The sequence below is a fragment of the Furipterus horrens genome, unplaced genomic scaffold (genome assembly GCF_987537825.1).
Source record: "Furipterus horrens unplaced genomic scaffold, mFurHor1.1.pri manual_scaffold_9, whole genome shotgun sequence".
NCBI lineage: Eukaryota > Metazoa > Chordata > Mammalia > Chiroptera > Furipteridae > Furipterus > Furipterus horrens.
In genome coordinates, this window is record NW_028327179.1 from 48,715,266 (window position 1) to 48,728,319 (window position 13,054).

General features: G+C 39.8%; 1 protein-coding gene across 1 annotated transcript in view; it reads right to left on the reverse strand.

Moving 5' to 3' along the window:
* Positions 1-13,054, reverse strand: part of CCDC146 (coiled-coil domain containing 146) — a 141,028-nt gene that overhangs the window by 11,307 nt on the left and 116,667 nt on the right. Inside the window, exons 13-15 of the mRNA XM_090286727.1 lie at positions 10,772-10,996; positions 8,055-8,283; positions 7,258-7,386 (exon numbers count right to left, since the gene is read on the reverse strand). Coding sequence (XP_090142853.1) covers positions 7,258-7,386; positions 8,055-8,283; positions 10,772-10,996 — 583 coding nt within the window. The remainder of the gene's footprint in view (positions 1-7,257; positions 7,387-8,054; positions 8,284-10,771; positions 10,997-13,054) is intronic.

The window sequence follows — 13,054 nt, forward strand, 5'->3', positions numbered from 1 at the left end:
CTCCCGGCACACAAAAGCCCTGGACCGGATGGCTTCACAAGTAAATTTTACAAAACATTTAGAAAAGAACTAACTCCTATCCTCCTCAGACTATTCCAAAAAATCCAAGAACAGAAAAGACTCCCAAACTCATTCTATGAGGTCAGTATTATCCTAATTCCAAAACCAGGTCAAGACACAACAAAGAAAGAGAACTACAGGCCAATATTGCTGATAAACATAGATGCAAAAATCCTCAACAAAATATTGGCAAACCGAATCCAGCAACACATTAGAAAGATCATACACCATGATCAAGTGGGATTCATCCCAGGGATGCAAGGATGGTTTAATATTCACAAATCAATAAACGTAATACACCACATAAATAAAATGAAAGACAAAAACCACATGATCATATTAATAGATGCAGAAAAAGTATTTGATAAAGTACAATACCCATTTATGATGAAAACTCTCAGCAAAATGGGAATAGTGGGAGCATACCTCAACATTATAACGGTTATATATGAGAAACCTGAAGCCAACATCATAATCAATGGGGAAAACTGAAAGCATTCCCCTTGAGGTCAGGAGCAAGACAAGGATGTCCACTCTCTCCACTCCTATTCAACATAGTTTTGGAAGTTCTAACGACAGTAATCAAACAAGAAAGAGAAATAAAAGGCATCCAAATTGGAAAAGAGAAAGTAAAACTGTCATTATTTTCAGACGACATGATAATGTACATAGAAAACCCTATAGACTCCATGAAAGAACTACTCGACCTAATAAGTGAATTTGGAAAAATAGCAGGGTACAAAGTCAATATTCAGAAATTGAAGGCATTTCTGTACACCAACAATAAAATTTCAGGGATAGAAAGTAAAAGAATAATTTCATTTACCATAGCAACAAGAAAAATAAAGTACCTAGAAATAAACTTAACCAAGGAGGTAAAAGACCTGTATTCAGAAAACTATATAACACTGAAGAAAGAAATCAAGGAAGATGCAAATAAATGGAAGCATATGCCATGTTCATGGATGGGACGAATCAACGTCATTAAAATGTCCATACTACCCAAAGCAGTTTATAGATTTAATGCATCCCCTATTAAAATACCAATGACATATATCACAGACCTAGAACAAATACTTCAAAAATTTAATGGAACCAAAAAAGAGCCCAATTAGCCACAGCAATCTTGAGGAAGAAGAACGCAGTAGGACGAATCACAATACCTGATACCAAACTATACTACAAGGCCACGGTAATAAAAACAGTCTGGTACTGGCATAGGAACAAACATATAGACTAATGGAACAGGATAGGGAGCCCAGAAATAAACCCAGTCCTATATGGTCAACTAATATTTGACAAAGGGAGAAGGAACATAAAATGGAGTGAGAAGAGCATCTTCAACAAATGGTGTTGGGAGAACTGGACAGGGACATGCAAAAAAATGAAACTAGACCATCAACTTACACCACACACCAGAATAAACTCAAGATGGGTCAAAGACTTAAATGTAAGCCGTGATACCATAAAAGTCCTAGAGGAAAACATAGGCAGGGAAATTTCAGATATCCTACGTAGCAATAGTTTCACCAATACATCTTCTACGGCAAGGGAATAATGGAAAGAATCAAGAATCAACAAATGGGACTACATCAAACTAAAGAGTTTCTGCTCAGCAAAAGAAAACATCAGCAAGATGAAAAGGGAACCAACCATATGGGAAAATATATTTGCCTGTGATACCTCAGACAAGGGACTGATATTTAAAATATATAAATAAATTATATGACTCAACACCAAGAGACAGACACCCCAATTAAAAAATGGACAAAGAACTTAAACAAACACTTCTCCAAGAGGACATACATAGGGTCCATAGGCATATGAAAAAATGCTCAATATCACTAGCCATCAGAAGGATGAAGATAGAAACCACAATGAGATACCACCTCACACCAGTCAGAATAGCCATCACCAACAAATCAACAAACCACAAGTGCTGGTGAGGATGCCGAGAAAAGAGAACCTTAGTGCACTGTTGGTGGGAATGCAGACTGGTGTAGCCACTGTGGAAAACAGTATGGAATTTCCTCAAAAAACTAAAAATGGAACTGCCTTTTGAACAAACAATTCCATTGCTAGGATTATATCTGAAGAGTCCTGAAACCCCAATTCAAAAGAACCTATGCACTCCTATGTTTGTAGCAGCACTATTTACAATAGCCAAGTGCTGGAAACAACCTAAGTGCCCATCTGTAGATGAGTAGATCAAAAAACTGTGGTACATTTACACAATGGAGTGCTATGTAGAAGAAAGAAAGAAGGAACTTCTACCATTTGCAACAACAGGGATGGAACTAGAGAGAATTATGCTTAGCAAAATAAGCCAGGCAAATAAAGAAAAATACTATATGGTATCATCTAATACAGGAGACTAATGAACAACACAAACAAATAAGCAAAATTGTACCAGAGAATGCAGCAAGGATGCCAGCCTGTTAAAGCAAGCACACCATTATCCAGGGACAGCCAACTGACCTGGAGTCTGCAAGATTCTTTCCTATGTGGAAAGGCCACCCTCCCCTTTACACCCCCACTCTCTTTACGGATCTCTGGACCTAAGGGTAGGTAGGACAACGACCATGTCCAGCTTGAAGAAGCTAGAGGAGCTTGAGACCTTTTCCCATTGTTGCTTATAAGATTATAAAGGATCTTAAATCTGAGAGGGAGGAATTGTTATTTTTTATTGTTTAAAAATTAATTAATTAATTAATTTAAAAAAGAATAATATAGGAAAGGGTGAAGCTGGAGAACTTGTAGGTATGACCTATGAGCATGGACTGGGGGTGGTGAGGGCATTGCTGGGAGAGTGGTGGTGCTGGATGGAGGGGAGAAAGTGGGGAAAAATTGGAACTATTGTAACAATATAATCAATAAAATATACTTTAAAAGAAAAGAAAACAAGGTAGAAAAAATACCTGATCAGAACAGCAAAAATAAAGAAGTAGAATTAAAAAAATGAGGATAGTTTAAGGGAATTTTGGGACAACATAGGAGTACCAGAAGGAGAAGAGAGTGAACAAGGAACTGAAAACCTATTTGAAGAAATAATGACCAATAACTTCCCTTATCTGATGAAGGAAAAAGACACACAAGTTCAGGAAGTACAGAGTCCCAAACAAGGTGAACCAAAAGAGGCCAACACCAAGACAGAGAACAATTAAAATGGCAAAGGGTAAAGACCAAAAGAGAATCTTAAAAGCAGCAAGAGAAAAACCGCTGGTTACCTACAAGGGAGCTCCCATAAGACTAACAGCTGATTTCTCAACAGAAACACTTTAAACTAGAAGGAACTGGCATAAAATATACAAAGTGATGAAAAGCCAAGGACCCACAACCTAGACTACTTTACCCACCAAGACTATCATTTAAAATTGAGGAATAAATAAATAATTTCTCACACAGAAGAGCTAAAGGGGTTTGTTACTACCAAACCTGTAGTACAAGAAATGGCCCTGGCTGATGTGGCTCAGTGGATTGAGTGCTGGCCGGTGACCCACAGGTCACAAGTTTCATTCCCAGTCAGGACACATGCCTGTGTTGAGGGCCATGTCCCCAGTTGGGGATGTGTGAGAGGCAAACCTGTATTACAAGAAATGTTAAAGGGCCTTCCTGAAGAAGAATGAGAATGAGTATGAGAATGAGAAGGAGGAAGAGGAGGAGGAGGAGAAGAGAGACATAGTTAAAAAATAAAATGGCAATAAATGCATACCAATCAATAATCACACTAAGTGGAAATGGCTTAAATTCTCCAATCAGAAGACATAGGGTAGCTGAATGGATCAGAAAATAAGACTCACATATTTTCTATCTACAAGAGACCCACCTCATAACATAAAATACACACAGACTAAAAGTAAAGGGATAGAAAAGATATTTCATGCAAATGGAAAAGAAAAAAAGTGGGAGTAGTGATACTTATATTTGACAAAATAGACTTAAAGACAAAGGCTATAATAAGAGGCAAAGAAGGGCACTACATAATGATATATGTAGCAATTCAATAAAAGGATGTAAGCCTTGTAAATATTTATGCATTCAACATAACAGCATCTAAATATGTAAAGCAAATCTTGATGAACATAAGGGGAGAGACAGATAATTATACAGTCATAGGAGGAGATTTTAACAGTCCATTCACATTAACAAGTAGATCTTCCAGAAAGAAAATCAACAAGGAAACAGTGGTCTTAAATGACACACTAGACCAAATGGATCTAATTTTTGTCTTCAGAGCATTTCACCCCAAAGTATCAGAGCATACATTCTTTGCAAGTGCACGTGAAACATTTTCTAGGATAGACCATAAGTTAGGACACAAAACAAATCTCAATAAATTTAAAGAGATAGAGATTGTATCATGCATCTTCTCTGACCATAATGGTATGAAAATAGAAATAAATAACAAGAAAAACTGAAAAACACACGAAGACATGGAGGCTATAGCATGTTACTAAACAATGAATAGGTCAACAATGTGATCAAGGAAGAAATCAGAGATACCTTCAAAAAATGAAAATGAGAACACAGCAAACTAAAATATATGGGACACAGTGAAAGCAGTCCTGAGAAGGAAATGCATAGCATTACAGGCCTACCTCAAGAAACAAGAAAAATCTCAAATAAAGAATCTAACTTTACATTTAAAGTAACTTGAGAAGGAACATCAAACAAAGCCTAAAGGAAGTAGAAGAAAAGAAATAATAATGACTAGAGCAGAAATAAATAAAATAGTCTTAAAAAAGCCAACATAATGCATAAATAAAATTAAGAGCTGGTTCTTTGAAAAGATAAACAAGACTGACAAACCTGTAACCAGACCCATCAAGATAAAAATACAGAGATTCCAAATAAATAAAATCAGAAATGAAAGAGAAGTAACACCAAAGAAATACAAAGAATTGTAATAAAATATTATGAACAACTATGTGCTAACAAATTGGACAATCTGGACAAAATGGACAAATTCCCAGAAATGTACAGTCTTCCAAAACAAAATCAGGAAGAATCAGAAAATTTGAATAGACAGATTACAACTAGTGAAACTTAGGCAATAACCAAAAAGTTCCCAACACACAAAAGTCCTGGATCAGATGGCTTCCCAGGTGAATTTTACTAAACATTCAAAGAAGAACTAACACCTATCATCTTACTATTCTGAAAAGTTCAAGAGGAGGGTAGACTCTTGAGCTTATTTTATGAGGCCAGCATTATCCCAATTTCGAAACCAGATAAAGATACTACAAGGAAATAAAATCATAGACCAATGACCTTGATGAACAGAGATACTAAAATCCTCAACAAAATATTAGCAAACTGAGTCTAGCAATATATCAAAAAGATCATACACCATGATCAAGTAGGATTTATTCTGGGAATATGAGTTTGGTACAACATCCACAAATCAATAAATGTGATTCACCACATAAACAAAATAAAGGATAAAAATCACAATCTTACCAATTGATGCAGAAAAGCATTTAATGACATTAAGCACCCATTTATGATAAAAACTCTCAGCAAAGTGGGAATAGAGGGAAAATACCTCAAAATAACAAAGTGCATATATGTCATATCCACAGTCAATATCATACTCAGTGGGCAAAAGCTACAAGCATTTCCCTTAAGATCAGGAACAAGACAGGGATGCCAGCTTTCACCACTCTTATTCAGCATAGTACTGGAAGTCATAGCCACAGCAATAAGATAAGAAGAAATAAAAGGCATATAACTGGAAAGAAAGAAGGAAAACTCCTTGTTTGCATGTGATATGGTACTGTATAGAGAGAAACCTAAAAATCAGCAATAAAACTACTAGAACTGACAAATGAATTCAGTAAAGTAGCAGGATTTAAAAGAAATATCCAGAAATCACTTGTATTTTTATATCCTAATAATGAACTATCAGAAAGGCAAACTAAGAAAACAATCCCATTTACAATTGCAGCAAAACAAACAAACAAAAAACCTAGCAATAAATTTAACTAAGGACATAAAAGGCCTGTACTTGGAAAAATCACAAGATATTGAAGACACAAATACATGGAAGCACAGACTGTGTTCATGGATAGGAAGAATTAATATCATTAAAATGTTTATACTACCCAAAGCCATCTATAGATTCAATGCAATTCCTATCAAGATATCAATGGTACATTTAACAAAACTAAAACAAATATTCCAAAAATTTATATGGAACCACAATAGATTTTGAATAGCCACAGCAATCTTGAGAAAGAAGAAGAAAGTTACAGGAATTACACTACCTTATATCAAACTATATGACAAAGCCATAGTAATTAAAACAGCATGGTACTGGTGTAAAAACAGACATATAGATCAAAGGAGCAGAATAGATAGCCCAGAAGTAAACCATGCCTTTATGGTCAATTAATATTTGACAAACTAGGCAAGAACATACAATGGTGCAAAGATAGTCTATTCAATAAATGGTGTTGGGAAAATCAGATAATACATGCTGAAAAGTGAAACTAGATCACATTTTTACACCATACACAAGAGTAAACCCAAAATGATTTAAAGACCTAAATGTTAGACTCAAACCATAAAATTCTAGAAGAAAACATAGCTAGTAAATTATTGGACATTTCTTATAGCAATATTTTTTTCCTGACATTTATTTTGGGGCAAGGGAAACAAAAGAAACAATAAACAAATTAGACTACCTCAAACTAAAAAGGTTTTGCACAGCAAAAGAAACCATCGACAAAATGGAAACACTACGTACTGAATGGAAGAACATATTTGTCAATGATACATCTAATAAGCAGTTAACACCCAAAATCTAATAAACAAAATAAACTAACAAAGTAGAAACAGACTCATGGAGACTAACAGACTGACAGTACAGAACAGACTGACAGTGTCAGATGGGAGAGGGGTTAGGAGGCTGGGTGAAAAAGGTAAAGGGATTAAGCAAAAAAATAAAATAAAATCATAAACACAGACAACAGTATGGTGATTACCAGAGGGAAAGCAGCTTGCGGGCATGTAAAAGAGAGTAAAGGAGAGATAAATGGTGATGGAGGGAGACTTGATTTAGGGTGGTGAACACACAATACAATATAGAGATGATGTATTTCATAACTGTATATCTGAAACCTATATAATTTTATTAACCAATTTCACCCCATTAAATTCAATAAATAAAAAAAGTAAAAAAGAAAGAGTATTTACCCAATCTAATTTTTTGATCATTTCTTCTTTAGTCATATCTTTCCCTGGAATAAAGCGAGTTCTGTTCTTACCCTCAGGATTTACAAACTGTTTCTCCAAGGCTTTTATTCTGTCTGTACACTGTGAAAACTATTAAACAAGAAAAAACATTAACTTTAAAACCAACTCTCTTGCTCATAAATATTAAATTACATAGCCCAGGGTTTTTAGTGACTTTTGGTGGCAAAAGTGGAAGACAATTTTTAAGACCCAATTAGCTGGGACTTGACGTTAAGCAATGTTTCTGCTCACTCATGCTACCATGATGATGATGCCTGTAATTGACCCTAAAAAAGGCAGTTAACAAAGAGTTAATGAAGGTTAACAAGGAGTCTGATTATATGTGATTGCTGATTAATAAAAAGCAACAATATCCAGAGGACAAGACTACTTAAAATAGGAGAGCTAGATCTTCCCAAAAGGCATCAAAAACATAATTGTGCTGGTGGTAGTGAAATTACCGAAGTTTTGAGCTGTGAGGAAGCTGAGCTAGAATTGAGATTTGGGAGGGTGTGTACTCTGGGAAAGACAGAAAATGCTTCATGGGAGAAACAGACATCTGTAGCTCAGCTGCCTGAAGCACAGAGTCCACCCTGCAGCAGTACTCACAGCATTTTGAAACAAGGCATATAATTCATGGATTCTTACAGGTTCCAGGCTTGCTTTGCATATAAGAATGCATACTACCTACAAACCAATAATGGAGGGAAAAATGAAAAGCAAATGGTCCCAAGAAGTGTCTCTGAACACTTTCCCACCTGAATCTGGAGCACTGCTAAGTCAGCATCCAGGGACCTCTTGGCCGGCAGTAATTTCTGGGTCACATGAATCTGTCTTTGCTTCTCAGCAATCCTCAGTTTTAGGAATCGGATATTTTCATCCAGGACATGTATTTCAATTTCTGCACTTAGTTTCATCTTCTCTTGGATATTTATTTTTTCATAAAAAATGCACACTTCTTCTTCCCGCTCTATTAGCTGAACACCACTACAGTCAAATTGAGAGGCAGAGGTTGAGAGGATGTTGAGGCCACAGTTTTATTAACTATTGTGGTCCTTCTGGATTTGGGTGCATAGTACATATCAACATTGCATTATTCTAGGAGACAACAAATGTTAACCAGTGGCTTTCTAGTTAAACTCAACACTTTGACTTCTGAGGGATAGGAGAGGAACTGTTGTTTAATATCTCAGCTCTGAGATGACCATGTAGTTGGCTATCACAGTATTCTGCATGTCCCCAAGATTTCCTGGGGTGGGAAAGAATGTCATTCCTCATGCATGAACAGAGTGATCCCATAGTCTGATTTTCTGCAGACCCTTTTCTTGGAACAGATTTGCCAACCAAGGTCTGGCCAGATGTACCCAGGCCAGGGAATGCATTCCTGCAGTGATTCTGTTCTAGGTAACTTGCCAAGCCCATTAGGTTCTTTTAAAATTAACTGTTTTTGATGCAAATTTCTTAATAAACAGGCAAAATTCTATCATTTATAATAATGCCAGGGGAAAGACCCTTCCTAATGAGAATATGGGGAAGAAACAAAGTAAGAAATTTCTAATTCCAGCCCCACAGATCTGACCAGAGCCTGGCAGTGCATTGCCCAAATGCTTTCGCTTATGCCAGGAGACAAATAAGAAAACTACCCGCCTCCAGAGAAAACACCTGCCACCCCTTTGACAAATGGTATCCTTCACCACCCTGGAGTTCTTCCCACACACTGTGTATGTCCATTATCCCACAGTTCATCTTTGTAAGAATGGTGTCACTCAGTGAACCATGAGGAGGCAGTGAGCGGAAGAAAAGAAGTTTATTTGAGGGAATTAGCAAGCAGGGAGGAAGCTGTGCAGTGAATGGCCCAACTCCAGGCTCCTAGGGAAGGAGGGGGTTATTTTATAGGAGGAAGAAAAATGGCAGTATTGAATTCAGTCGTTATCTCACATCTGTGATTCTGAGAGCTGATCAAGGCCAAACAGAGCTTGGGTTGATGTACTCCACTATCATGGGAAACTCCCAAGGAACTGCAAGCAGGCAGGGGGAGGAGGGATGGTGTGGGAACCAAGGCTGTCAATCTTTAATTGCCTCTCTTTCTACTCAAAACCTGTGTTCATATAGTTGTATTTGGCTAATCTTAGCTCTATATTTTGTCTCATGATCTCAGTTCTCTTGAAAATATAAACCAGGAGCAATGTTTTATCATCTTTTTGTACCTTCAGGGTCCAGCACTTACACAGAACACAATCAAGGGTCGATGAAAAACAATCTGATACTGATACAGAGAGATTTGATTAAGATCATTGGGAGAAGTAGGAGGGGCCATAGGAGGAGTTTGTGGAGGCAATGGAAAGCAGTCTAGGATAGTATTGGCTGAGAAGCTGAATGCCTCCAAGGCCAATGGAAATAAAAAGGGCTGGCTCTTTGGCTCAGGAGCTTTTCTGGCTCTTAATGTGGCTTACTCTCAGGCTCGGGCTCTCATTATCTTCTTTCTCGAGATTGCCTGGATGATTGTGCTGCAACTGCCTTTATTTTTCCAAGAGATGGTATTTTACATGGGAAGGAACTCTGGGCACAGCCTAGGATTGGGCTGGCTTGGCAGAGGGTGGCAGGTTTATTCTTTGGGTGTTCTAAAGGGAACAGGCTATGAGGCAGAAGCCTGCCTTTCTTCCAGAATTGTGTAGCTTTTATGTATTATGTTGTTTTAGTTTGTAAACTAATCTTAAAGAAACTAACAGGGGAAAAGATAGGAGAACCCAGGTGTTAGAGTTTAGCCTTAATTGACAGGCTTATATAATTAAAGCTGTGACTTGATAGGCTTAAGTAACTGCTTATGAATAAAGACTCTTTCCCTTTATCACCAAACTCTTGCCTCTGTGATTTTGCCTAAAGTGTGGTGGTGGGCAGTGGGACCTCAACTTGTGTTCAGTAACAATACCAGATATAATTACAATGGGGTCCTATAATCTTACATGCCGTATTTTTCAAAGCACAATAAACTTGGTAAAACTGCTAAAGCAGCAATTGAGTAATGATATAATTGTAGCCTGGGAGAAACAATGCTACTCCTAAAGGTCTTACTTGCCAAGAAAATGAACTGGGGGAATGGCTGAATAAATATCGTAATATGAACAAACCTGTCACAAAGATAGCTACATGATCCAAAGACTTATGTCAGATTGACTGAAATAATTTGATGGTATTAGAGGCATCCCGAATGGTAATCTGTGGAAGAACTTTGATCTTCAAGTAAGCGGACCTTCAAGTAAGTGACTTCCAAAAGTCTACTCTTGCCTGTCTCTCCTAAAAGAGCAGTTTCTTATTTTCAGGCAAAACATACAGCTACCCCTCCCCACCAAACTAATAAAAACTGAACGTCAAATGTTCCTCACTACTCACTGTCAAGTCCAGATAGAAAAAGGGCAAACATTTCTAAATAGGATCTCTGGGTGTTTTGTTCTCCCAATAGGTTCGTGATTTTTACCTTTCATTTCGGCTCTGAACAGCTCGTTCATATTTTTTGCGAAGCTGCACCATCTCCTCTTCAATCATTGTGATCATATGAGCAAGTCTGTCAATGTTATTCAACTGGGCTTCCTTTTTCTCTTTCATTTCCTGAAGTTTTGCTACAATTTTACATACATCATTTTGCATGCTTTCTCTGATGGTGACATTGTTGGCATGTTTCAGCATGGAATTTTGTAGTTTTCTTTAAAAATAATGGGAAATGAATAAGATTATAATTTTTCTTAGTTTCTTTAAAAACAATGAACTTTGAAACACAAACAGTATCAAAGTAGCTCTTGCTTTAGTACATCCCTTGAAATGACAATAGTAGTCGTCGTCGTCGGCAGCCGTCCGTCTCGAGAGACGATGGCGTAGCTTCCTGAGAGTCTATCTGCACCGCCGAGAATGGCTGTGCAGTCCGATTCGGGAGTGACAATCCCTGCTGCACTTGGTACAGGTGAAGGCAGATGGCTGTTGTTGCTGCTGCTGACGCTGCTTCCGCCTCGATCTTTTCTGGACCGCCTCCTTGTTGCGCGCAGCCTCCGCGCGTGACGTACCTTGCCTGACCGCGAGCCTCCATGCTAGGCGGTCGTCTGCTTGAACTTCCCATGTGTTGAGATTGATGGAGCATTGTGTCATGTCCTTTTTGCAGATGTCTTTGAACCGCAGTTTTGGGCGCCCTGTCATCCTCTTGCCTTCTGCTAGCTCGCCGTAGAGGAGGTCTTTGGGGATACGGCCTGCATCCATTCTTTTGACATGGCCGAGCCATCTGAGGCGTCTCTCGCTAAGAACTGCATGCAAACTGCTCATATTGGCTCGCTTCAGCACCTCGGTGTTGGGGACCTTATCCTGCCAGGCGACATGCAGGACGCGTCGCAGTCACCTCATGTGGAAGCTGTTGAGTTTCCTTTCGTGCCTTGCGTAGGTGGTCCACGTCTCGCTGCCATAGAGGAGAGTGCTGAGTACGCAGGCTTGGTAGATGCGCAGTCTGGTTTTCTCAGTGAGGCTGGAATTGTTCCACGCTCGCCGGTTCAGTCTGGCCATAACTGTGGCTGCCCTGGCGATTCTCCGGTTGACCTCCAAGTCGACTGACAGAGAGCTCGAGATGGTGGACCCGAGGTAAGTGAAGTCGTTGACAACCTCCAGGGTGTATCCGTCGATGGTGATGCATGGGGGAGTCCCCGTGCCTTGAGCCATAACATTCGTCTTCGTCAGGCTGATGGCTAGTCCGAACTCCTTGCATGCGTGGGAAAGGCAAGTGACTAGCTGCTGGAGTCCCTCTTCGGAGTGTGATGTCAAAGCTGCGTCGTCGGCGAAGAGCATCTCACGGATGAGCACCTCTTTGACTTTGTTCTTGGCTCGTAGACGGGCCAGGCTGTGGAGCTTGCCATCGGATCTGGTGTGAATGAAGACACCCTCGCTGCAGTCCTTAAAGGCGTATTGGAGGAGCATGGAGAAGAAGATTCCGAACAACGTAGGCGCGAGGATGCAGCCCTGCTTTACTCCGCTGCTGACTGGGAAGGCCTCAGAGGTTGCGCCGTTGTAGGACACCGTGCTGTGCATGTTGTCGTGAAAGGACATGACCACAGCAAGCAGATGTGGTGGACAGCCAATCTTCCATAGCAAGCTGAAGAGTCCGCTTCGACTGACCAGATCAAACGCCTTCGTGAGGTCAATAAAGGCGAGGTAGAGTGGTTTATGCTGCTCGTGACACTTCTCCTGCAGCTGGCGTAGGGAGAAGATCATGTCCACTGTTGATCGGCCAGCTCTGAAGCCACACTGGGACTCTGGGTAGACGCGGGAAGCAAGGGTCTGCAGGCGGGCAAGAGCGACCCGGGCGAATACTTTGCCGACGACGCTGAGGAGAGAGATGCCCCGGTAGTTGTTGCAGTCGCTGCGGTCTCCTTTGTTCTTGTACATGGTGATAATGTTGTCGTCTCTCATATCCTGGGGGATGTAACCCTCCTTCCAGCAGAGACAGAGTAGATGGTGGAGCGGCTGTAGCAGGACTGGTTTCCCACTCTTTAGGATTTCTGGAGGGATTCCGTCGCTTCCTGGTGCTTTCCCGCAAGCGAGGCGGTCGATGGCTTTGCCGAGCTCTGCCGCAGTAGGTGGGGTGTCTAGCTCCTCCATGACTGGTAGGTCTGGGATGGCGTTAAGAGCAGTGTCTGTTACGGTGTTTTTCGTTGCGTACAGCTCGAGGTAGTGCTCGGTCCACCGCCGCATTTGCTGTTCCTGGTCAGTGATGACCTCACCTGTC